Below are 27,074 nucleotides of genomic sequence, written 5' to 3' on the forward strand. Positions count from 1 at the left end.
TTGGTCATCTATATGTCTTCATTAGAGAAGTGTGTATTTTGCTCTTCTGACAATTTTTGATTGGGTTACTTGTTTTATGTTTGTTAGTTTTTTTCTTTGTGTTGAGTTGTATGAGTTCTTTGTAGATCTTGATATTAACCCCCCTGTCAAATGTATGATGTGCAAAAATTTTCCTCCTATTCAATAGGGTGTCTTTTTGTTGTTTTTTTTTAATAATAAATTTTATTTTTATATTTCCCATACCATTGCAATCCCCTTATTTTGACCCCAATCCCTCCCCTCCCCCCACTTCCCATAGAGTGTCTCTAGTTCATAGTTGTTTGTTGATTTTGATTTTCACTTTCTTATAGTTATTCATTTTCTTGGTCCCTTATTTAAGTTTTCTAGATTCCTGCTATGAGTGAGACCATCTGGTATTTTTCTTTTTCTTTCTGGCTTATTTCGCTGAGCATGTTCCCTTCCAGCACAATCCATGTTGCTGCAAATTGCATGTGTTTATCTTTTTTGAATGCTGAGTAATATTCCATGGTGTATATGTAACACATCTTCTTGATCCAGTCATCTATTTTTGGGCATTTGGGTTGTTTCCAAAGCTTAGCTATTGTAAACAGTGCTGCTATAAACATAGGAGTGCAGGTGCTCTTTGGAATTGATGTTTCTGTGTCCTTTGGGTAAATACCTAGGAGTGGAATTGCTGGATCATATGGAAGCTCTATGTTTAGTAGGTCCAGAAATCTCCACACAGCTCTCCATAGTGGTTGGACCAGTTTGCACTCCCACCAACAGTGCAGGAGAGTTCCTTTTTCTCCACAACCTCGCCAACATTTGTTGTTGCTAGTTTTTTTAATATGTGCCATTCTCACTGGTGTAAGATGGTATCTCATGGTAGTTTTGATTTGCATTTCCCTGATTACAAGTGATGTTGAACATTTTTTCATATGCCTGTTGGCCATTTGCATTTCCTCTTCAGAGAAGTTTCTTTTTAGCTCTTCTGCCCATTTTTTGACTGGATTATTTTCTTTGTTGTTGTTCAGTCTCATCAACTTTTTGCAGATTTTTGTGATCAGTCCTTTATCATTAATGTTGTGTTCAAAAATGTTCTCCCAGTCGGTGGGGTTTCTCTTTGTTTTTGTTATTGTCTCTTTTGCTGTGCAGAAGCTTTCTAAAAATAGGGAATGCTTCACGAATTTGCCTGTCATCCTTGCGCAGGGGTCATGCTAATCTTCTCTGTATCGTTCCAATTTTAGTATTTGTGCTGCCGAAGCGAGCACAGGGTGTCTTTTTGTTTTAATGATAGTTTCTTTCACTGTGAAGAAGCTTTTTAATTTGATGTAGTCCCATTTTCTATTTTTGCTTTCATTTCCCTTGTCATTGTAATCAATTACATCCTTAAAACCATTTCATGGAGTGTTTTGCCTGTGTTTTCTTGTATGTATTTTATGGTTTCTACTGTTACACCTAAGTTCATTGATCCATTTTTATTAAATTTTTGGTTATGGTGTGAAGTGTGTATGTATATTTTTTAAGGATTTGTTTATTTATGCATACAAGAACTGGGATATAGGCCAGAAGTGTGGGGGTGAGAGGATTCACCAGAGACAGAGTGGGGAGCCAAACAGGTGGATTGACTGCTCCCCTAAATACTCCCCTCCCACTGCTGAGGGGAGCAGCAGGTGAGACAGGAGAGGTCTGCTGTGCCATGTGGGTCACCTCCCTGGCCAGGGATCGAACTCATGCTGCAGTGGCTGTGGATAGCTTCATAATGCTGTGTTTTAACTCCTTGCGCCACCAGGGAGGCCCCAAGTGTGTATATATTTTTGCACTTGTCTGTACAATTTTCCCAACACCATTTTTTATTATTTTTGTAAAAAAATATTTATATTTTTGTTTTTTGTTTTTATTTTTTATTGTTTTCTTTTTTTTATTTTTTACATCATTGTTTATTTTTTTTTAAGTATCTAATAGCATTTTTTTAAAAAAAAGATTTATTTATTTATACATGCACTGGGTACAGTCAGAAGTGTGGGAGGGTGAGAGAATTCACCAGAGTCAGAGCAAGGAGCAGAGCAGGCAGAAGGACCGAAGTACACTGCTGAGGGGAGCAGCGGGCGGCAGGAGAGGTCTCCGCGTCATGTGAGACCTCCGGTGGCCGGGGAGCAGCCGGGGATTGAACCGAAGCTGCGGGCAGCTTCGCAACCCAGCGCTCAACCGCTGTGCCACCGGGGAGGTCCATCATCCTTGTTCATTTTTAAACAATATTTGCTTCTTCCCACCCCCTCAGGTGTAGTCCCCATAGAATTTCCTTCACAAATGCACCCGTGCACCATCACGACAGTCCCGTGTGCTCCTCCCTCCCTCCCTCTGATCCCTCTCCCTCCTCCTCCCCTGCAGGATGTCTCTGATTTATAATTGTCTGTTTTTGCTTTGTTGTGTTTTGTATTGTTGTTATTTTTTTACACCAATGTCTTATTTGGTTCCCCTATATTCTTGCTATAAGAGAAGCCATCCGATATTTTTCTTTTTCCTTCTGTCTAATTCACTGAGCATAGTTCCTTCTAGCTCCATCCTCGTTGCTGCAAATGGCATGAGTTTATCTTTTTTGATTGCTGAATAATATTTCATTGTGTATATGTACCACATCTTCTTGATCCAGTCATATATTTTTGGGCATTTGGGTTGTTTCCAGGTTTTACCTATTGTAAATAGTGCTGCAGTAAACATGGGGTACAGGCCAACACCATTTTTAAAATAGATTTTCTTTTTCCATTGTTTGTTCTTTGGTCCTTTGCCATAAATTAACTGTCAGTGTAAAGGTGGGCTTATTTCTGTACTCAATTCTATCCATTAATCTGTGTAACTGTTTTTTATTTTAATGTCATGTTACTGTTTTTACTATTGCTTTGTAGTATAATTTGAAGTCTGAGGGTATAATCCTTTGTCCTTTTTTTTCTCAAATTGCTTTGGAAATTTGTTTTTTTGTGATTACATATAAATTTTCAGTAATGTTTTCTGTTTCTTTGTAAAGCCGTTGGAGATTGCTTTAAGTCGCTATATTGCTTTGAGTAAGATTGCCATTTTAACAGTGTTAATTTTTCCAATTCATAGTCATGGTATAATTTTACATTTACTTGTTGTCTTTTTTTTTTTTTTAAACAGTGTCCTACAGTTTTTGTTGTATAGGTCTTTCATTCTCCTTTGTTAAATTTATTCCAAGGCTGTTAATTCTTTATGATGCAGTTATACATGGGATTATTTTTCTTGACTTCTAGTTCTTTATCTGCATAAGGAGATGCAACAGACTTGTGTTTATTGATTTTGTAGCCTGCACTTTACTGATTTATGGTTTCTAATAGTTTACTTGCTATAGTGAGAATGAGCATCCTTGTCTTAGATCTTAGAGGAAGAGCTTTCAAAGTTTCACCTATGAGTGTGGTATTTGCCATGGGTTTATTACATAATTGTCTTTATTTTGCTGAGGTACGTTTCTTGTATCCTCATTTTGTTGAAAGTTTTTATTATAAATGGGTATCAGACCTTATAAATGTTTTCTCTGCATCTGTTGAGATAATTCATGATTTTTATCTTCCTGTTACTCGTGTAGTGAATGGCATTAATTGATTTGCATGCTGGCCCATTCCTGCATCCCTGGAATAAATCCCACTCACTAGGTCATGGTATATGATCCTTTTAACATATTGTTGAATTCTGTTTGCTGAGATTTTGTTGAGCTTTTTTGTATCTGTGTCCACCAGGGATGTTGGTTTGTAGTTTTCTTTCTTTTTTTTTTTTAAAGATTTACTTATTCATTTATGCAAGAACCAGGATACTGGCCAGATGAGCGGGAGGGTGAGAGGACCCACCAGAGACAGAGCGGGGAACAGAACAGGCAGACAGACGAAATACACCGCTGAAAGGAGCAGTGGGCAAGACAGGAGAGGACAGCCCTGCCATATGGGACCCCCACCGACCCCCCGGGATCTAACCAGCGCTGTAGAGGCTGTGGACAGCTCCACAGCACTGCGCTCAATCACCTGTGCCACCAGGGGCGGCCCAGTTTTCTTTTTTTGTGATATTCTTGTCTCCTTTTGGTATCAGGATTATGTTAGCCTTATTAAATGTATTCTCTTTTTCTGGTATTTTTAGATTATTTCCACTGCTTTATCTTACATTGAGCTGATTTTTTTTTCTTGGTCTCTTTAGCCCATTGGTGAACTCCTCTGTTGAATTTTTAGTTTCAACTATTGCATTCTTTACTTCTATGATTGCTTTCTGTATCTTTTTCATATTTTAACTATTCTTGTTCTATTGCTAAATTTGTTTATCTGTTGTTACCCTAGTTTCAGTAGGTGTCATGAAGATTATTGCTGAAGTCTTATTCTGGTGATTTGGTTATTACTTTTACATCAGGGAACTTTCCCAAAGATTGTGGTGATCCATCTATTGAGTTGAATTCTTTTGCCTCCTTAGTCCATTTGAAGATCTGCAAATACTGATATGGATTAAGCTTAGGCTACCTTCCCTCTCAGCCCTGCTGTAATGGTCTTGGCTTTAGAATTTCAGGTCAAGGGTGTTAGTCTTGGAAGCTTTCTGTTGTTGTATTGGTTGAACCCTGTAATCACTCAAGAGCCTGCACTAGGTGGTGGCTCAAGAACTCAGTGTACAAGGTTGTAGGTCAGACACATGGGGGAAGGGGTGTGAAATTTCTGCAGTAAATTGCCAAGGGAAAAATTCCTCAGTCCTGCAGCTGCTTGAGCCACAGAATGTATCTACAGTCACCATCTAGTCAATTCCAGTGAAGAGATTGCACTGGTGGTGTTCCACCAGGAGCTCCAAACCTCAGCTAACCCTTCAATTACACCTTAGTTCTGACCTCAGCAGGTTTCACTTGAGTCTCTGACACAAGCAGGCTTGTTTGGAGACTGTGGGCTCCTTTGTTTGGAGACCGAAGGCAGGTACTGTAAGAAGTGGCAGATTGCATAGTAGTTAGGCTAACCAAAAGCCTGCCTAGCCCTCCCAGGGTAGGGAGTGGGGCCACCAAGCTAATCACCAGCAGTCCCAGATGCCATCAGCTCAGCACCCTCCCAGAAGTCAGTTTTCCTTCTGGCAGGTGGAACTTGCCCAGCATGGTGCAATACAAGCTCAGGAAAGTCCTGGGGATAGGGCTGGGGAAGGAAAGGGTGCTTTGGGGGACCTCCAGGTTAGGTGCCTGCAACTCCAAGTGTATCAGCTCCAAGTAGCAGGTCTGTAGTAGGCTAGAGGCTGAGAGAAAGTCCAAGAAGTCAGTGTGAGGGAGGGACAGGTGTCTTTTTGGATTTCTGACCTAGCTGCCAGCAGTCCAAGGTCTGTTACTCAACTCTTGCCCAGCTTTCACTGTTCTTTGCATTAGTTGGGGTTCAACAGTCTGGTGGGTGAGGAACCCAGGGAAACCCAAGAAGAACGCAGGTGGGGGAAGAGTGAGTTCTTTTTCAAATGCCTAGCTAGCTGCCAGCTAAGGCAGGTCCATGCCTTTCCAGCTGCTAGTTTTCCTTATGGTAATAGAGCTTACCCCACTGTAGTGAGGTAGGATCCGAAGGGAAGTAGGGTGGGTTTTATAGTTGGTAGAGGCCGAGGCTTGGTAATCTGGGAATAAACTTCCCTGCTTTTCCTTGAAGTGGTGGAAGGAGGTTCCATCTGCCTTTCCAAGCAGTGGAAGTTTGCAGGGATTCAATATCTGATCACTACCTCCAATTTGGGGATGGTTTATAGGTCTTCCCCAGATCTGCAATAGATCTAGAGATATGTGCCCCCAAATCAGGACCCTCATCTGCTTGTTCCCTGCATGGTGGCAGCAGCGTTGCACCTGAATGCTGCTGTATACGATTCCTTCCTCCCATGACTCTGCCAGTGCCATTGGGGGTGGGGCATTGAGTTGGGAGGTTGATCACCCACCTTCAAGAATTCAGGTATGTGGGTAATCCAGTGTCCTGTAATAAGTTTATGTGAGAAGTATGAGACATTAAGCTGTCTTCTGAGTATGCTTAGGGAGCTATTGTCCTGATCTAGAGTAAACTACCATATTTACTGGGTGTGTCCCTCAATTTCGATTATTGTACAAGAGCTTACACATCTATGTGTGTATAATACATATATTTGTGTATATTACATATGTATTGCAAGCAATAAAATAGTTTTAAAACAATTTAAAACTTTAAACCCTCTGCCTTGCCCTTCTTTATTCTTTGAAACTATTCTTAAAAATGAACCACTTTTTGGGCCTCCCCGGTGGCACAGCGGGTTGAGCGCAGCACTGTGAAGCTGTCCGCAGCTTCTGCAGCGCAGGTTCGATTCCCAGCCGGCCAGGGAGATTTCCCACATGGCGTGGCAGACCTCTCCTGTCTCACTCGCTGCTCCCCTCAGCAGTGTACTTCAGTCCTTCTGCCTGTTCTGCTCCTTCCGCTGTCTCTGGTGAATCCTCTCACCCTCCCACGCCTCTGGCTTGTACCCCAGTGCTTGTATAAATAAATAAATCTTAAAAAATAAATAGACTGTGGGGCCTCCCCGGTGGCGCAGCGGTTGAGCGCTGGGTTGCGAAGCTGCCCGCAGCCTCTGCGGCGCTGGGTTCGATCCCCGGCTGCTCCCCGGCCACCGGAGGAGGGTCCCACATGGCGCGCAGACCCTCCCGCTGCTCCCCTCAGCAGTGTACTTCGGTCCTTCTGCCTGCTCTGCTCCCCGCTCTGGCTCTGGTGAATTCTCTCACCCTCCCGCGCTTCTGACTGTACCCAGTGCTTGTATGTATAAATAAATAAATAAAATCTTTTAAAAAAATAAAAATAAATAGACTGTGTTTGCCTATATACAGAACAACTTTAAAAAAAATGAACCATTTTTTTAAATTTTTAAATGGAGGTAACATTGGTTTACAACACTGCATGCCATATCAAAGGCATGAGATTACACCTTCTCAGATGCATGTCACCATACCACACCCACTCCCAGGAACCCTTTGCTCTCCACCATAGTTCATTGGGCACCCTCTGCCCTGCCCCCCATCTTGTAGCCTCAATTCTACAGTCAGGTGTCTGGGATTTGATATTGGTTTGGTTTTCTTTGACCCTTTGTTCTGTTTCTCTATATTCCACATATAAATGAAATCATCTGGTATCTGTTTTTCTCCTTATTTCGCTTAGCATTATCCTCTCTGTGTTGTTGTTAATGGCAAGAGTTTATCTTTTTTTTTTTTTTAAAGCTAAGTGGTATTCTGTTTTGTATATATACATCACATTTTTCTAATATAATCCTCTTTTCTTGGGCACCTAGATTGTTTCCACAGCTGTGATAAGCGTAGGAGTACATATATCCCTTTGAATTAGAGTTTTTGCATTCTTCAGGTAGATACTTAGGAGTGAAATTGCTGGATCATATGGTACATCAGTGTTTAATATTTCGAGACATCTCCATCCTGTTTTCCATAGGGGATGGACTATTCCCCACCAACAGTGTATGATGGTGCCTGTTTCTACACATCTCAGTCAACACTTGTTGTTTCTGATCTTTTTGATATGTTCCATTCACAAGATGTGAGGTGGTATCACATTGTGGTTTTGATTTGGATTTTCATGATAAGAATGAAAGTGATGATGCACATTTTTTAATGTGCCTATTGTCTATCTGTATGTCTTCTTTGGAGAGCTGCTTATTAACCCGTGTCCATTTTTTTCATTGAATTATTTTGCTTTTTGTTGAGGGCAGGGTTCTTTATATACCTTGGATATCAGCCCTTTCTCAGATGTATGAGGTGCAAATATTTTCTCTTATTCAGAAAGGTGTCTTTTTGTTTTACTGATCGTTTTTTCACTGTGCGGAAGATTTTTGGTTTGATGGAACCCCATTTGTTTATATTTACTTTCGTTTTTCTCTTTTTTAAAAAGATTTGTTTATGTGTGGAACTCATGCAGACCATAGGTGTGGGTGGGGGGAGGGAGGGAGAGGATTCACCAGCGACAGATGGGAGCAGAACACACAGATTTACTGAAATACACTCTTAATGGGGCAGCAGGTAAGACAGGAGAGGTCTGTTGCGCCATATGTGGGTTAGCCCCCTGGCCAGGGATTGAACTAAGACTGCAGGGGTGATAGCACTGAGACTTAACCCCAAGGCCACCAAGGAGGCCCCTACTTTGGTTTCTCTTGCCATTGGAGATGAATCCACAGAGACATCACTAAAGCCAGTGTTGGGGAGTTTTTGCCTATGTTATCATCAATGTATTTTATGGTTTCGGATCTTAAATCCATGTCTTTAATCCACTTTGAGTTAGTTTTTGTGTAAGTAGTGGGATGGTGATCTAGTTTCATTCTTTTGCATCTGGCTGTACATTTTTCTCAACACCATTTGTTGAAGTGTTAGGAGTTGGCGCCTCAACTCCGTCCAGGGTTTCCAAAGACAACACGGAGCCAGAGATGCAAAAGCAAAAAGGCTTTATTGCTAGTTTAAGCTAGGGCCCAACTCTGCCTGGTGTACTGACACAGCAGTTTCATTAGGTTGAGAGAGGGACCCCCTTCCAGAGCAACCAACTGTTTTTGTACTTTGCTGACAGGATGCGGGGACTTTTTACACCAGGGACCAAGTTGGGCCTGATTGGGTATTTTTTTTTTTGGCACTAGTTAAGTTTTGTTTACCCTTGTCTTGTGGTTTTTACCCCAGTCTGGTGGTTTTGCCTTGAAATGAAACTAGGGCATAGCTGTGTCCTTTAAAATGCCTGTTTTTCTTAAAATGGCTGCTGTCTTGCTATGCCTAATTCTTTAATATCTTACAGAAGAAACTCTTCCTTTCTCCAGTGTATATTCTTGACTCCTTTTTTAATAAATAGTTGTCCATGCATGGTTGAGTTTATTTGTGGGCTCTTAGATCTAGTCTATTTGTGTGTCTGTTTTGATTAGATAGGGTTGTATTATAGTTTGATGTCTCAGAGTGTGATATTACCGCTTTTCCTCTTTTATGTCAGGATTGTTGTGGCTATTCAGGGTCTTTTGTGGTTCCATATGAGTTTCAGCAACGTGTTTACTCTGGGTTTTTTTTTTTTTTTTTTTTTGAAATGCCATTGCAACTTTGAAAGGAATTGTATTGCATATGTATGTTGCTTTGGATAGGATGGCCATTTTAATCATACTAATTGAGAAGGAATCACTTTCAAGTTTTTCAGATGTTTCTTCTGCTATTTAATCTCATCTATTTAAATTAACATGTTAATACTGCTATTTCTGAATTTTCAATTTGGGTATTCTGACTTTTTTTTTTATAGAAGCACTTGTGGAATTAGTGAACCTTCCTCCATGTGGTTTCAAGCTACCAGGACACAGGCCCACTCCCCATCCTTAATCTTTTCTGCAGCTCTTTTACTGAAGAATTTGCCTTCATGATCACAGGCTGTTTTGGGAGTTTTCACTTCTCCAGAACTTTGTAGTAACCTAATTGCACCACATCACTGATAGGAGCTGCTCCAGTCTTCTTTTTGGCCACATTTACCCAAGTCTGCTCATTGACCAAGGTCGACAGTCTATCAAAGTTGACAATTGGGCATAAGTTCTGATTCCTCTTTAAGTGGTAACACCTCGGACCAACTTTCCAAATGTTAACCTGAGTGATATTTCTCAAAGCTGACTGTGGTATGTGTGTTACTGGCATTACCATAGCCTCCTGAATGCTTCTGGTGTTTACCAGTGTGGCCGTGACTGTGGCTTAAGTGGCCCTGAAGTTTCTGGGTCATCCTCAGTCTGGATAGCACGTTGGTGACTCAGATGAGACAGATCTTGTTTGACTTTTTATAATGTGGATAGAATTTTGCTCCCTTTTCACTACCCTCCCTTCCTGTATCATTTCAGTGTAGTGATATCACCATTTCGGTTAAATCAATATTTAGTGTTTACATTATTGGGACTCTGTAGTATTTATAGCTGAGCATTGCCCTTCTTGTAGGACTGTTTTCTGCCCTGGGACTCATTTACAGAAGTACATCCATCATTAATGTATGCCCAAATTGTTCTGGGGAGCTGTATTGCTTTATGGCACATCCGAATTTGTCCTGTCATCTTTGGAGGCCGCTGTCCCTTGCGCCAAAGACTGCCCACTATATGCCTGCTACACAGCTCTCAGTCTAAAATGTCATTTCACCATCACCTTTGAAAGTCCCTTTATCTTCATCTTTTCTGGATTCCCTACTTTTTTTTATTTTTTATTTTTTTTTTTATAGAGGCATGTTTTATTTATTTATTATTTGTTTGTTTTGTTTATACATGCACTGGGTACAGTCAGAAGCGCGGGAGGGTGAGAGAATTCACCAGAGCCAGAGCGGGGAGCAGAGCAGGCAGAAGGACCGAAGTACACTGCGGAGGGGAGCAGCAGGCGGCAGGAGAGGTCTGCGCGCCATGTGGGACCCTCCTCTGGTGGCCGGGGAGCAGCCGGGGATCGAACCGGCGCTGCAGAGGCTGCGGGCAGCTTCGCAACCCAGCGCTCAACCACTGTGCCACCCGGGAGGCCCTCCCTATTTTTTTTTAATATTTTATATAATTCTTACATCATTTTTCAATTTTGCACAATATATGCATTTTCATTTTGGTTATATTTCCCATACAGTTGCACACCCCCCCCCCTTATTTTGACCCTAATCCTTCCTCACCCCGCCACTCCCCCGCCCCGTAGTGTGTCTCTGGTTTATAGTTGCTTGTTGATTTTTACTTTATTATAGTTATTCATTTTCCTGGTCCCTTATTTAAGTTTTCTAGATTCCTGCTATGAGTGAGACCGTCCGGTATTTTTCTTTTTCTTCCTGACTTATTTCACTGAACATGATCCCTTCCAGCTCCATCCATGTTGCTGCAAACTGCATGTGTTTCTCTTTTTTGATCGCTGAGTAATATTCCATTGTGTATATGTACCACATCTTCTTGATCCAGTCGTCTACTTTTGGGCATTTGGGTTGTTTCCATAGCTTAGCTATTGTAAATGTGCTGCTATAAACATAGGGGTGCAGGTGCCCTTTGGAATTAATGTTTCTGTGTCATTTGGGTAAATACCTAGGAGTGGTATTGCTGGATCATATGGAAGCTCTATCTTTAGTAGGTTGACGAATCTCCACACAGCTCTCCATAGTGGTTTGGATTCCCTATTTTTTTTTATCCTACACCTTCCTCCTTAGATTATGTCCTTATTTGTGTGAAACATGTACTCTACTAGTTTCCCAAGGAAGGGTATCTGACAGAATCTGTGAAACCCCATCTAAAATGTCTTTTTTTCCCCTTGCAATTGATCAATGGTTTGGACTTTAAAATTCCTTATTGGAAATAATATTTCCTGAGAATTTGGAAGGCATTGTACTTTTTAAATTTCATGATTGCTATTGCAAGTCTGGTGCCATTTTGACATTTGCTTTTTTGCATGACTTTTTTTCTTTGAAAGTGTTATGGGCCTTCTCTTTATTCCAAGTATTTTGAAATAATCATGGTTATGAACTCAGATATAGGTAATTTCTTATTTATCCTATTGGTCCTCAAGTCCAGAAGTTTCTTTGTTTCTAGAAAATTTCTTGTAATGTTGTATGGATAATTCCCCCTTTTACCTTCTCTGTTCTCGTTTTGGGATTTTTCTCAGAAGTATGCTCATTTTTGGACAGATCTTCCTAGTTTCTTTATATTTTTTTCTCTTTATCTACTTCTGGGAAATTTATTCAGCTTTCTCTTAAAAACCCTTACGTCAAATTTCTGTGTTCCTGCTGTTGTGTATCCAAGTTCTCTTCTCTAAATGTTCCTTTCTGCAGCCTCTTGGTGTTGTTTCATGGATTCATTCCCGTCTCCTTGAGGCTGTGATAATGGTAGGTTATTTTGGAGACAAAGGCAGTCTGGTTGCAATATCTAGTACCCCAGTGATCATGGAGTTGATTGGACTGATCTGGCTGGCTAGGTGGGTGTCCCCTTCCTCCCCCCTTCCATGTGCCTCTGGAATAGAAACAGGTGTGATCTGCCAGGGATAAGGAAGTAGCTGTGCTCTTCTGCTAGAACCTCCAGATCTTACAGGTTTTTCTTTAAGTTCTGTTATGTTCTCTGCATTGTTTCTCTTTTTTCCTCCTAAATTTCTTATTTCTCTAATTTTCAAGTTAGAGACTTTTTTTTTTTTTTAAAGATTTGTTTATTTATGCATATAAGAGCTGGGATATAGGCCAGAGATGCGGGGTGGGGGGGGGAGGGGTGAGAGGATTCACCAGAGACAGAGTGGGGAACAGAACAGGCAGATTGACCTAAGTACACTGCTGAGGGGAGCAGCGGGCGAGTCAGGAGAGGTCTGCTGCGCCATGTGGGTTGATCCCTGCCTGGCCGGGGATCGAACTCATGCTGCATAGGCTGCGGATTGCTTCGTAGTGCGGTGCTTAACCCCTTGCGCCACCAGGGAGGCCTGAGACTTATTTTAATGGCTGGCTATTCACCAGGTAAGAGCCAGGCACTAATAAATATATTTGGAAATCTGTGATCATGGTTGGGACTCATTAAATGTCTTGGGCTTCACTTTAGGGAGAGAGTAACTGTTTTGTTAGGGATGTTCCCATTGTCAGTATATGAATTTCTGTAGAGTGGATTCCTCCAGTGTGCTGACCTAGGATTTTTTTTTTTTTTTTTTTTCCAGATCATATAGCATCTGAGTAGAAAGCATCTGAACTATAGTCCTCACTGCTACTTTTAGGACCTCTTTAGATAGTTTTCTCTGTGAAGGAAGAGCCTGCTGACTTCCAATCTCTGAAGGCTAAACTGAGTTTCCTTGAAGATCACAAATTCATGGCATGCTTCCTTACCTCCCACTGTGATCTTTTTTCCCCAATCCCTTGCATCAGCTTCTTGCCTGGTATTGTTTCACTGTCACATCCTTATGTAATTTTTCTTACCTCTTAATCCTCAAGTCATCCTGACATTTCATCTTTTGTCCGTTAGAAACTGTGTGGCAAGAACAGGCTTGGGTAGTGGATGCTGGTGTGTAGTTCCATTGGATTGCTTTAAGGGTTCCCCAGGAACTGGGACTAAGAACCATTTAATGAAGAAGTTCACTTTTCCTAGGCTTCAGCAAGTAAAAGGGGAAGAAAGATGTATATATACAGTTTTACAAATAGTAAATGTTAACGTCATATTAACAAGAAAGTGATTGCCAAGGGCAAATCCAAGAGGACCCATAGCTGAGAATGGGCAGCTGCCGTACTCCCAGCATCTTGGGAATGCGTGTCTTATCCTGAGGATTGTCTGGGTGACCCAGCATAGCCTTTTCTCCCATGCACCACACAGAGCCACATCTAATATTTTGAGTATCACTCCTCCAGGATTCTGGTGGGTTTTTTCTAGAGAAAACTTGTGAGAACATCAATAGTGGGATAGACTATCGCCTCTGTACTTCTGCTCATCTCATGCACTCATACATACTTATCACCTCCTTTCTCTAGGATCTCTTCTGGATCTCGTTTACATTAGGCTAGCACCTGGCTCAGGTGGCTTACATGATTGGGTGACCCAGATTTCCATCCTTGAGGGGTGTGAGTCCCTGACCATGCTGTGCTCTGCCCATCACTGATGTATCTCTTTACTCTCTAGTGAGCAAGTGTGCGTAAAAGATGATCAGATGTCAGCCTCTATGCCAAACATACCCCAAGCTGCCCCCATTATATAACAGTGGTCCTGCCTCTTCATGCTGATTGGGTCATTGGGGTCAGTTGCTCTGCCAGGAGGTTGACTACTCTCTTTTCCTGTTGGTCCTCTAAATAGAGGCAGCAATAACCTAAAGTTCAGTGTGATTCTTGTTCCTTAGGGAACCAGGACTTCTATACCTACAAGACCTACACTTGCAAGAACAGGAAGCACAGATGCCCCGACTGTAGCTGGCTTGCTGCCCGGTGCCTCGTTGCTCTCTTTAAGGCTTGTTTGGTCAGTGCTGCATTGAGGTTTCTGCCTTGGTCTGGTACTGGCATTTTGAGCAGTTGGCAACAGTAGCAGCTAGGTCAACCTTGATGAGCACAAGCCCAGTCTTATGCCATCTCTTTTTTTTTTTTTAGTTGTGAATGAGAATGAGCATCTGTTCATATGGTTTAGAGCAATATGCAGTTCCTTCGTGAATTATCAATTCATATTTCTATAGGATTCTTGCTCTTTTATAGTTTAGAAATTCTTTCTATACTAGAGATAAATTCAGCAATTTGCAAGGATTTTTTCCCCCAGTATTTAATTTTTTTCTTTGCTCACGGCATTTTCGTTTTCCATGTAAACTTTTTTTTTTTTTTAATGTGACTAGATTTATCACACTCTTAAAAATATCATTCCTGAATTTTGAGTCATAGTCTGTTATTCTCAGGTTAAAGAGGAATTCATTAGTGTTTTCCTTCTAGTCCTCACACAGTTGTTTTTTTTTTTTATGTTAAAATTTCTGATTCATTGGGATATTTTCATGGTGTGTGGTTGTAGGAATAAGTCTAATCTTTCATTGTGATTACCTGCTTATATCACCCTAACTTGTAAAAAGTTAATTTTCCCCTATCTGATATGGCTTTTAGTTCCATATGCAATTGGTCTATTTCTAAACGTTTGAATTCCATGCCATTGGTTGGTCATTCTGCTTATGTCCTAATATTAATCTTGAGAAACTTTCTGTAGGTTTTAGTAACTGTTTGAGTTGGCTATCTTCTTGCTGCTTTTTTTTTTTTCAGGGTTTTATGTTTATTTTTGCTTATTCTTCCCAGTGGACTTTCTAATTAATTTTTCAGCTCTGGAAAGTAACTCAAAGCATTTTATTTCCATTATTTTACATTTATAAATTTACTTAGGAAAAACAAGCATATTTATGATACTGAGCATTTCTACCTAATAACAAGGTATATATTTCTATCTGTTCAAGATTATTTTTCTGCCTTTCAGGAGTTACTACATTTCTCGTTGGACATTTTTATCTTCTGATATAACTTTAACATAATACTGTGAACCTTTTTATCTTTTTATACTTTTAGTCTTGAGCCTCATCCTTTGTTTGATAAAATGTTCCATTTATGTTTTCTGTCATAATTTCTGTAATAGGGAAAACTGAGACACACATCAGAGGTTCTTTAGATCTACTTTGTACACCCCTTGGTTGTAGTCATTCTTGAGCAGGTTATTAGAGACATGCGTAAATATGAGTACCTTTCCCTGGTTGCTTGGAGATGAATGTCAGAACCAGCAGCCAGACAGTAACACTTGAATTTCTGCTGTTGCTCATGGATATCATTGTTGCCAGGTCTAGATCATCCTTAGTAACCTAGGAAGTTTTATTACTGTGGGACAGACATGAGAAGTGTGTATAACTTAGGAATATCTGCCCTTAATAAAAATGCATGAAATCATACTTCCTGAGAGGACACAAAACAGAAAAGTTATCTTTATTCCCAATTCTCAAAAGATAATATCATTAAAAATATTTTAAAAAATCAGCCAGATTTTTTATGCTAATAATTAGTCTTCTTGAAAGAAACTGTAATTTTTGTACACATTGGGTTGTCAGAAAAGTCATGATGATGCATTTTTGCTTGAAAAACATGGGGGAAAAAATGTCATGACTTTTCCGACAACCCAATAGTACGTACAATCGTATAACCTCTTTCCTCTGAACTTTGCAAGCTTATGACACACAACCCAAGGGTTCCCTGAAACTTGGTATTTAGTGAAGTGATGGTAAAGATTAGTGTCAAGCTTTCCTGTGTCTTCTGACTTTTTCTGGATAACTTACATGGAAACTATTAAGATGAATCAGTGTTTAGAAGGTTTATTTTTCTATATATAAACAGACTTCTGAGCATAAAGCTGATCTTTCTGCATTAAAACCAAATCCTTTTTTTAAATGATTTTGCATCTGTCTACTTTTTTCTTATGCATTCCTTTCTTCTCCTCCATCAGAGGTAACTTTATAGGGAGGGGGGGGCAATATAAAAGAAATTAAGGTGGAGAATTATTGTAGTTGCACAAAATTTGGGGAAGAAAATACAGGGGTAACCATTTCTTCTTGGAGCTGATTTGTTGTGTGTGACCCCATCTGTAGATGGAGTTGTTTACGCGTGGGGCCACAATGGATATAGCCAACTTGGGAATGGGACGACCAACCAAGGCACTGTTCCCGTTCAAGTCTGCACCAATCTCTTGATCAAGCAAGTGGTTGAAGTGGCTTGTGGCTCACATCATTCAATGGCCCTGGCATCTGATGGAGAGGTAAGCTCACTGTTTCTACTCTTTCCTTTTAAACTGTGGTAACATACACATTATATAAAATTTACATCTTAACTATTTATAAGCATACAGCTCAGTGATGTTAAGTACATTCACTTTGTTGTGCCATCACCACCACCACTATCTACCCATAGAACGCCTCTTATTTTACAAAACTGAAAATGTGTACCCCTTTAACAAGAAGTCACCGTTTCTTGCTTCCCCAGCCCTCAGCAACCACCATTTTACTTTTTGTCCCTATGAATTTGACCATTCTGGTCTGCCGTTTGAGTGGAATCATACAGTATCTATCTTCCTGTGACAGGATTTTCACTGAGGATCCTGTCTTCAGGGTTCACCCATGTTGTAGCATGTGTCAGAATTTCCTTACTTTTTAAGGCGGAATAATAATACTCTGTTTTATGAACATACCACATTTTGCTTATCCATTTATCTTCCATTAGATATTTAGCTTGTTTATACTTTTTGGCTCTTATGAAAATGCCTTGCTTTAAAAAATAAAATGACTATATTCGAACTTGTAAGAGTATGACAGTTTTCTTTCCTTTATTAAATTTATAATCCCCTTCCTTAAGGTCTGTTTTGTTTTTCAGTAAATGTAATTATGTCATGGAAAATAATTTTACCAACATTCTAGTAGGTGCTGTTCCATTTGTTCATACCCAGGTTCATTGCTGAGCTCAAACATTGCCATCCGGGCCTCCCTGGTGGCGCGGGTGGTTGAGCACAGTTCTGTGAAGCTGCCCGCAGCCTCTGCAGTGCGGGTTTGATCCCAGCCAGCTGCGGAGATAACCCACATGGCAAGACAGACCTCTCCTGTCTCCCCTCAGCAGTGTATTTCAGTCAGTCTGCCTGTTCTGTTCCCCCTCTGTCTCTGGTGAATCCTCTCACCCTCCTGCACATCTGGCCTATACCCCAGTTCTTGTATGCATGAATAAAAAAATCTTAAAAAAAATCAAGCCAAAACAAAACATTGCCATCCTATTGATTTTACCTTCTTTATCTCCTGTATCATTTTTTCCTTCTTTGTCGCCATAACCTTCGGTCAGCTTTGTCACCTGCTGGGCTCTTGCCATATTTATTCCATAGCTTTTTCATTGCCCTACCTCTTCAATCTTACTTTTCTGTACTCCCGTGATTTCTAAAACACAGATTCAGTCATATCGTTTCCTGTTTAAAGCCCTTCAGTAGTGTTACAGTGATTTCACTAAATAGGACAGGTTATGAATAAAGTGGCCAGAAAACTTAGTTGTATGGCTGTGATGTGCTGGAATAGGTCTTGCCTATTGGCCTTATGCCCTGGAATCCAAATTTCCTAGTTTTTTTCCTTGGCTAGTGGAATCACAACTTCCATTTTAAAAATAAAAGGCAGGTGCATTGCAGGGAAACTTGGGATATTTGAGAAGAACAGAAAAATGATTGGATAGAACTCACTAGTTTGTACAGCAGGTATTCCTGGTTTAGTTTGACGTTAAGCATATGCTACTTTGGATAATTGTGTAAATATTTGCATTATTATAGGTGCTATTCCCGTGAGCCCACTTTTAGGAAGTGTTGCAGGTTGTTTCCTGTGTAGCTGTGAAGTGAACCTGTAGCACGTATTATTTTAAGACATTGCAGTGGGTTTTACTGTTGTTGCCCTGGGCAGCATCAGACATGTGAATTTAGACAAAAAGTAGTGACAAAAGAAAGAACTGTGGAGTGACAACTCAGGCTATGTGAGCACCGCTTCTTGCAGGCAAGTGAAAGAGGGGTCCTCAGAAATAATCGCAGTGTTGGAGGAAGTTATTTACTGCCAACATCCCCCTCTCCCCTAATTCTTCTTTCTGGTCACACTCCTTTTTGATAGGCTCAGTTGATAATTCACTTGAGGTGATTTTTGGTTTGTTTTTCTTCACTGTTACTAGATTTTAGCTAGCTTGGACATCTGTTTGTGCCTCTATTCCTTAGATACTTGGTTTTCAGGTCAGAGAGATATCACAGGCCAGAAGTAAGTGAGATGCAGTTGAGGAGAACTGCTTGAAGCTGACAAATGAGAGCTCAGAGAAAATATTGCCAAGAATAGCCTTAGCAACCTGGTGTCGCTTCTGTAGGGATGAGCATCTCTTTAGTACTTGTGAGCGCTACTGCATCATGATGTGGAGCTACAGTTGGCAATTATAATGATGGTCCTGAGTCATCAGAAAAGGTTATGTAATATCTGATATTGGTGATTAGTGAGAAAAGAAAACACCTTGCATAGCTTCAGAAGATTTCCATGAGATAAAAAAGAGTATTTGTGCCTAAAGAGTTAAACAGGTTTTTCACATCACCGATACCTGTATGGCATATAATTCATTTCCTGTTGATGCCAGATTAAATATATACATACACTCAAATATATATGTGTGTGTATATATAGATGTATTTATATATGTATATCTGCCATAATTATAGAGGCAGTATTGCATAGTGGCTAGGAGCATAGCTACACTGCTTGGGTCCAGATTCCACTCCTACTACTTAGTAGCTGTGGATCCTCAAACAAGTTACTTAACCTCTGTGTGTTTCCATTTCTATATATGAAGCGGGAATGATTTTTTTTTTTAAAGATATATTTATTTGTGCATATGAGAATGGGGGTTTAGACCAGAGGTGCAGGGGGTGAGTGGATTCACCAGAGACAGCGAGGAGCAGAACAGGCAGATCTACTGAAATACACTGCTGAGGGGAGCAGCAGGCGAGTCAGGAGGGGTCTGCTGTGCCACATGGCTAGCTCCCTGAGTGGGGATCGAACTCATGCTGCAGTGGCTGCCTATAGCTTGATAGTGCTGTTTCTTTAAATCCTGCGCCACCAGGGAGGCCCTGCAGTGGGAATGTTTAGTAACAATATCTTGCTAGTGTTACGTTACAGGATTACTATGGGGATTAAGTAGGTTAATACATATAAAGTATGTAGAGCCATTTAGCAATTCTAAATGCTCATTAAATGAGTTTATTTTTCTTTTATGATTATTTTGTGTGCTATAGGTAGCATTTTCACTGCTATTGATCTTTTTCCTTTCCCCTTCTCTTGTGTAGGTATTTGCTTGGGGATATAACAACTGTGGCCAGGTGGGATCAGGATCTACAGCAAATCAACCAACTCCTCGAAAAGTTACAAACTGTTTACATATTAAGAGGGTAGTTGGCATTGCTTGTGGTCAGACGTCGTCCATGGCTGTTCTGGACAATGGTGAGGTGAGCTGTCTCTGTGTTCTCCTTTCTCCTTCCCTTCCACTTTCAATGAAATGTAATTTTCTTCATGAGGTATGCATGGAAGAATGGGTGCTTTGTTTTGATAGTTCCCTGCTTACTGACAGAGCAGTCAGCAGAGGGTATTTGTTCATCAGAATCAGTTTTTAAATTCCAATATTTATCTATAAGTAAAGATTCTGATGCATTTAAATTTCTTTTTGGGGGGAGGGCAAGATTCAAATAGTCTAATGCTTCTAGATTTGTATGTGATTTAATTAATGGACTAAAGCATTTGATGCTACCTTTCGATCTTCCAAAGAAAATAAATCAACTGAGGGCCCTGACTTAGCTGATGATGTTTATAAGCCGACCTGACTCTAATGGGCATGAAGTTTCTTTACCTCTATATTTCTGGAATGTTTGCTCAGAGGAGAGGAAACAACTTGTCAATGCATAAGTTTTTGTCCTGCTCACTAGCTACTTAAAAAACAACAACCCATCTTTCAGTTACCCTCTACTGAGGTCACTTTAGAGCTCATGCTAATTTCTATGAAATTATTCGGATTGCAACTTCTATTTAAGTGGATCTGTTCCAACCTTTGCATATCTTAGTGCATAAAAGTTAATTACACAAAGATGCTTCTTTGAACACAGAGATCTAGTGCCTTGCATTGCGGTGCTAGAGCCTGTTAGAGTTTACTGAATGCTTGCCAAGTTAACTTTCTGAATCAGTTCTGATATAATCCTGAATGAGTTCAGAATTTCTTGGGATAATCATCTAATACCCTCTATTCCAGTATTCTTCAATTCTCCATTATTTTTTTTTAAATAAATTTTATTTTTATATTCCCCATACAATTGCAATCCCCTTATTTTGACCCTAATCCCTCCCCTCCCCGCCCCCCACCACCCATAGAGTGTCTCTGGTTCTTAGTTGATGCCCTTTGCCCTGCATTGCCATTGGGCATGAGGCCACTACACATCTTGTGTTTCTCATTTGGGCTGGACCTTTGGGCTATTCCTGGCCAGCGTTTTTCCAATGCCCCACACTGGCCATTCTAAACTGTTAACGCTTCTGCCAGCCTCATGCCCAGCTCTGCCTCTGTCTGCTCCCCTAGTACCCCTCATTGAATGGATCTTCACCACGTTCTCTTGTCTCCCTCTTTAACTTTTCCCCTCTCTTGTTGTTTTGTCATTACCTTGGTATGACCTCTAACCAGAACTCGCCTATTTGTTGACAAAGGATAAAATTATATACTAATGGTCTTCCTGCCTCTCATCTGATACACTTCAGTCACCCTTCATGTCACTAGCCTGATCTTTCCAAAATGCAAACTTAATCATGTTAATGTCTGTTTTGAAATAGTTCAGTGAGAGATGCACAAGTACATTCTACCTCCCCTGGTGATTTTTTTTTTTTTTAATTTTATCCCCCAGGGACCTTACCTTCCTTCTAGATTTTCCCCCTGCCACCAGTTACTACCCCAGATATTAGCAAACCTGCCTCCAATGCATTCTGTGCCTGTTGCTTACCCCAATTCATCCTTCACCCTGCTCAAATCTCCACTTTTTTTTTTTTCCTAAAGATTTATTTAGTTACGCATACAAGAGCTATGGTACTGGCCAGAGGTGTGGGGGGTGAGAGGATTCACCAGAGACAGAGTGGGGAACAGAACAGGCAGACTGACTGAAATATACTGCTAAGGGGAGTAGCGGGCAAGTCAGAAGAGGTCTGCCGCGCCACATGGGTATCTCCCTGGCTGGGGATCGAACTCGTGCTGCAGTGGCTGCAGATAGCTTCATAGGTTGTGTCTTAACTCCTTGCACCACCAGGGAGGCCCCCAAATCTCCACTTTCTGAAATGTTTCCTGAGTTTTCTTACTATAGCTAAGTCCACTCTACTCCTGATAATTATATCTCTCATATCTCCCTTGTCACATGGCCGCCAAAAAAAGGTTGCAAATATTGTTCACAATGTCTTGATATTTAGCAGGTGCTTAATAATTATTAATGACCCTCAGTGTCCTTGTGTATGAAACAGGAACTAGTTATTTGCCCACGTCTGTCCATCTAGTAAGTTTTGGAGTAAGAACTAATGCCAGATTCTCTCACCCCCACCCTAAAACATCTTGCAGTTGGACATCTTTGGGTTCCATCACATAGGCTAAAGTGTAGGTATTGGAAGTGAAAAAGTACTTGATTTATCTAGATGGGCTGCATTTTAATTTTTTCCTTTAAACTAGCCCTTGTAAAAGTCCCTTCTCTCCCTTTCTCTCTCTAAGGTATATGGCTGGGGTTACAATGGCAATGGTCAGCTTGGCTTGGGAAACAATGGCAATCAGCTGACCCCTATAAGAGTGGCGGCTTTGCACCGCGTGTGTGTGAACCAGGTACGTGTGGTGGACTCTTAGCTTCCAGTCTCCGTCTGTTTCCCTTGCTCTGACTGGGAGAAATAATTGGCGGTTTACTCTTCAGTAAATCTTTTTAAACAATACCAGTGCTTCCATCTTCCACACCTAATATTATATCCTCCCTAAATCCCCATGACAAAGAGGAGCACCATGGTGGGGCAAAGCAGTCTTGATTAGTTTTAATAAAGTGATCAGAAAATCCAGGAGTCTCAGGTATAGCCTTTTCTAATGCTTTTTCAATGTTCCAGAAAATGTCAGTCCACACCTGCTGGTGAATTGGCATTCTGCAGAAGCTGGCTGTAATCTTTTAAGTAGATGTTTTCCCTGCCCTTCCTGTTTTCCCGTTTGTGGTAACCATTTAAATTTACTTGCAGATTGTCTGCGGCTATGCACACACTCTCGCACTAACAGATGAGGGCTTGCTCTATGCCTGGGGAGCTAACACGTATGGGCAGCTGGGAACTGGCAATAAAAATAACCTGCTAAGCCCAGCACAAATCATGGTGGAGAAAGAAAGGTAACTTGGCTGTACCGTGTTTCAGGATTGTGTGTGCTTTGTGGACATGGGACATGTGTGCTGGAGCTCTGGTGTTTGGCTTTGTAACTCTTCTGTTTATTAACATTCTCATTTTGTACAAAAGAGTTTGAGTACCAGCCAGAATGAACGTGCAGTTAATATGATTCTTAGGTCATTTTCTAGAATAACCCCTGGTGATTGATAGGCATAGATGCATCTTAGCATAATTCCTACACTTCCTATTGCTCATTTAGTAGGGAAGTAAAATAGGGTCTATCACCATTTTTTTTTTAATCACCATTTTAAAATTGAAAGTGCAGTACAAATGTTTCCTTTGAGCCAGCTAAAACAATTTTAGTTCTTTTGAAACTGCTCTTGGAAGGATATTATCCGTTTAAATATTGATTTAATTTAATGTGTATTACTGGAATAGATGCTTGGTGTTCACTCAGCCACATTGTGTGGTCTTATGCGCTAAGCTTTAGAGTGTTTACTTTAGATTCTGGACCCTTGCCTAAGAAACATGCTGAGAAATATAGCCAGCTTGACTTGATGTCCATTTGGATTGGGATGGTCTGAGTTGTGACCCCTAGACCAGTGCGACTAGCCCCACTCTGGTGGCAGGGAATGACAGAATAAGTTGTATTTGTAAGAAAATGGTGTGCAAAGGCAGTATTTCTCTACTACTCTCAAGGACTGTCAGTGCCCACTTTCCGCATTTACTTTGGTTTCTAGTTCCCCATTTCCAAGTTTTCCTCAACACTGTACATTATTTATTCTAACTCAGAATGAGGCTAGGATAAGAAGCAGGTCAACCAGGAAGGAAGAAACACTTAACTCTTGCTCTGGTCTTTTGGTTTTGTCCACATCACTGGCAGCTAATATCCCTGGATCTTGGGTGGTGTTTTGAGGTGCTCAAAGCATGAACTTTACATTTACCTTGTGTGGTGTGCTGTGGGCTTCTCTTAAACAGAAGGTAAATATTGTATTTTAGCATACTTTTTCTTAACTATAAAAAAAAACATGCATTTTCTTAAAACTTTTTAGGGTAGTAGAGATTGCAGCCTGCCACTCTGCCCACACCTCTGCTGCCAAGACCCAGGGTGGGCACGTGTACATGTGGGGCCAGTGCCGGGGCCAGTCGGTGATCCTGCCGCACCTCACCCACTTCTCCTGCACCGACGACGTGTTTGCCTGTGTTGCCACCCCCGCCGTCTCGTGGCGCCTCCTGTCTGTGGGTAAGAAAACTCAGAGCTGTTCCCACTCCGGAGTGCCCATTGTTACTATCCACTGACCAATTTTCTTGCATGTTGCTCCATGTGGGCTATTTTAAGTTTTAGAATATTTTCTTTTCCATTAGCGCTTATACTTTACCCCAAGCTATATGTGCATAATATATACAGTTTATTAATATGTAATGAAATCATATATGGACTTACTTGAGTGCTTTCACTATAATTGAGGTGAATTTACATATATAAAAGTAACCATTTTAAGTGTTCAATTCAGACATTTAGTTCATTGCAGTGCTGTACAATATTTTTAAATTTATTTTTATTGCTTTTGAAGTGCCATTATTTCACAACCTTGCTAGTTTTGACAGAATAGGAGCCCCAGGTGTAGTCACCATGGCCGTCCCCTCACTAAAGCACCATTGTGTCCATGGTGTTCTCCCCACATGCCCTTATATTCTCCCTTCTCACTCGCCCTCCCCCGCCAAACCTAATATCAACAGCCGGTTTTCAAGAGTTGGTTTTAAAGTTTGTCTGACTCTTTATTTGATTTCTCTATATTCCACATGTAAGTGGAACCATTGGTATTTATCTTTCTCCTTCTGATTTCCTTAGCATAATCCCTTCTAGCTCCATCCATGGTGCCATAATGGCATAAGTTTATCTTTTTTCATCACTGAGTAAGTATATATACCACACCTTTTTCATCCACTCATCTGTTTTGGGGCATTTAGGCAACCAACATTTATATCAAGTTCTAAAACATTCCATCATCTTAAAAGAAAACTCTGTACTCATTAAGTGGTCATTCTCCATCCCTCCCAACCACTGGCAACAAAGTTGCTTTTTGTTTCTGTGGATTTGCCTATTGTGGGTATTTCCTGTAAGTGGAATCATCCAATATGCAACCTTTTGTATTTATTTTCTTACATTTTGAGATCCATTCATGTTTTATGCACTTTACCTTTTTTCAAGTGACCAATATTCCATTTTATGCGTATGTCACATTTTGTTTATCCATTTATCTGTTGGACATTTGGATGGCTTCTTCTACCTTTTGACTATTATGAATAGTGTTATGAACATTCATGTACAAATATTTGAGTAACCTGTTCCTAAGTGTTTTTGTTATACTAAATTTATTACATAATTCAATATCATATAAACCAAAAATAAACTTTAAGTGAAGAACTTATAGTATTTTTATTTATGCATACAAGAACTGGGGTTCAGGCCAGACATTCGGGGGAGGGGTGTGTGTGTGTGTGAGGGGAGTAGCACAGGCGAGACAGGAGAGGTCTGCAGATAGTTTATAGTGCTATGCTTAACCCTTGCACCACCAGGGAGGCCCAGAACTTAGAGTTTTTAAGGTGATATGTTAATTCCACTTTCTTTTTATTTTGACCAATCTCAAATACCTCAGAAGGACATCAAAACAGAGTCATTATAAACGGTCGTGGAATTCAGGATGATCTTGGATGATGTAATCTGTCCCTTATTTGAATATTGTTATTTTCAAGAGTCTATTAATCATCAAAATTGTTAAGATGTCTTAAAAACGAGTAGCCATTAAAAAGATGACTTTAATCTTTTAAAAAATTTCTTAATTCATTTCTGCTCTTTTGCCAGTGTATGCTAAGTTATTCTTTCATTTGTATTCAGAGGGAATAAGTGGGTCAGGATGCCCTGTGCTTGGGAATTAATGTAACTCTTGACAACCAAGAGACTTGGGTTGTTCAGCAATTGATATGGAAAGCTAGTTTTGTAATACATGTCAAGTGTGTCAGCTGGAACTGTCCCATCACTCGGTGACCAGTCTTTATGTCTCTGGGACTCGGGTATGCCTAGGAAGCATTACCCTGCTGTTCAGTGTAAAGCAACAAAGATTGAATGTTCCCAGGTTCCTTGACTATTATATAATACTCCTTTTTTACGGTGAATATTTTGATTAGAAACAAATTAGGTCATAGGATGGGATGACTTGGCCATGCCACACATGTAGGTGCACAACCTCAGCAGCCTGTGCACCCCTCAGGTTACCATATATGGCTAACATGGACCTGTTTATAAAGGACCTGTTCATGCATCTTAGAACCCTAGTCCTGAAAAGACATCCTTCTTAGGACAAATGTCCTGACATTTTAAACATTAACTTTGAGGGGCCTCCCTGGTGGCAGAAGGGGATAAGACACAGCACTATGAAGCTATCTGCCGCCACTGCAGCACGAGTTCAATCCCCGGCCAGAGAGGTGACCTACATGGTGCAGCAGACCTCTCCTGTCTCACCAGCTGCTCCCCTCAGCAGTGGATTTCAGCTCATCTGCCTGTACTGCTCCCCAGTCAGTCTCTAATGAATCCTCTTAAGCCCTGCATCTCTGACCTGCACCCCAGCTCTTCTATGCATAAATAAATAAATCTTTTAAAAAACATTAAATTTCAGATTAAAATGGTTCTTGTATATATCTCCTAGATAACTTCTTTCCCTTACACCTAATTAAAAATCAGAAATAAATGTTTTTTTCCCCTCCCAGTTTATGATCTCAGCTGAGTATTAAGAAAAAGTCAGGTGGTAAATTCTCACTTCTGAAGAATATTTCTTCCCTGAAAAGAAGGTATTATACTTGTTGCCAGAAATCAAGATGCAGAAGAGTTGTTCATCTTTATGACAGATATTCAATATCTTATGACTAGATATTGAATCGAGGTACTCGTAAGCTGTTTTGTTTTGGTTGGTTTTTGATAGGTGGGACAGCAATCTAAGCCCTTGGACATTCTGAACATGTTAGTCATCTCCTTTCTTGTATTTGCCAATAGGTTACCGGGTCAGAGAAAGCCTGATTTTTGGAAGATTATCCACTTTTCCTCCACAGACATGAGAACTCAGCCCTGTTGGGCGAGCAAGGGTTGTGGTATAGTGATAGGGGTTAGGAAGATGTTTCCTTGGAGGTTTTGATAGTAAGACTTAGAGGGAGTTAGTTCATTTCTTAAGTTTCTGTCTAGGTTTTACAGCTGTCCCTCCTCTAAAAGTTGTCCTGGCAGCACCAGGCGACTGAGAGACACAGCTCATTCCCTGACTAAAGCACCTTTTTTATTTTCTGAGTGGTCACAACCTGCTCCTATGTCCCTAGCCCCTGCATGCAGTGCTGATGGGGATCTCTGGAATCTGTAAATTTCTGATTAGCCTTCTGCTTCTTTTGTCCATATATATATAAAGTACTAGAAAGTGTTGTATGAATTTGTTATAAGTGCCTTTACTTTATAACACAATTCTACTTACATATAATCATAATAGTGATTCTCCTTATCTATCAGGCAATGGAGCATATTTTTGTTCACTCTGAATATACATTGTTACTAAGCAAATTTGCTTTGTTTTTAAGGATTCATGTTTGTACACTAATTTTTATGCTTAAGAAGAATGTTTTCATTTCATATATAGAGGTTAAA

At 40.5% G+C, this 27,074-nt stretch overlaps 1 protein-coding gene, 1 non-coding gene and 1 pseudogene across 8 annotated transcripts in view; 1 reads left to right on the top strand and 2 right to left on the bottom strand.

The window, feature by feature from the left end:
• Nucleotides 1-27,074, top strand: part of RCBTB1 (RCC1 and BTB domain containing protein 1) — a 71,648-nt gene that overhangs the window by 20,377 nt on the left and 24,197 nt on the right. For all 7 annotated transcript variants that reach the window (XM_054701288.1, XM_054701287.1, XM_037527290.2 and 4 more), the window contains exons 5-9: nt 16,067-16,233; nt 19,312-19,470; nt 21,750-21,857; nt 22,253-22,395; nt 23,443-23,633. In XM_054701288.1, coding sequence (XP_054557263.1) covers nt 16,067-16,233; nt 19,312-19,470; nt 21,750-21,857; nt 22,253-22,395; nt 23,443-23,633 — 768 coding nt within the window. The remainder of the gene's footprint in view (nt 1-16,066; nt 16,234-19,311; nt 19,471-21,749; nt 21,858-22,252; nt 22,396-23,442; nt 23,634-27,074) is intronic.
• Nucleotides 1,165-1,271, bottom strand: LOC119259983 (U6 spliceosomal RNA). The gene has a single exon (XR_005128629.1). It is a non-coding gene; the product is annotated as a U6 spliceosomal RNA (small nuclear RNA).
• Nucleotides 9,289-15,259, bottom strand: LOC119259627 (60S ribosomal protein L27a-like; annotated as a pseudogene).

The sequence above is a fragment of the Talpa occidentalis genome, unplaced genomic scaffold, assembly GCF_014898055.3.
Source record: "Talpa occidentalis isolate TD23 unplaced genomic scaffold, MPIMG_talOcc4v2.1 talOcc4.5, whole genome shotgun sequence".
In the NCBI taxonomy this organism is placed as follows: domain Eukaryota; kingdom Metazoa; phylum Chordata; class Mammalia; order Eulipotyphla; family Talpidae; genus Talpa; species Talpa occidentalis.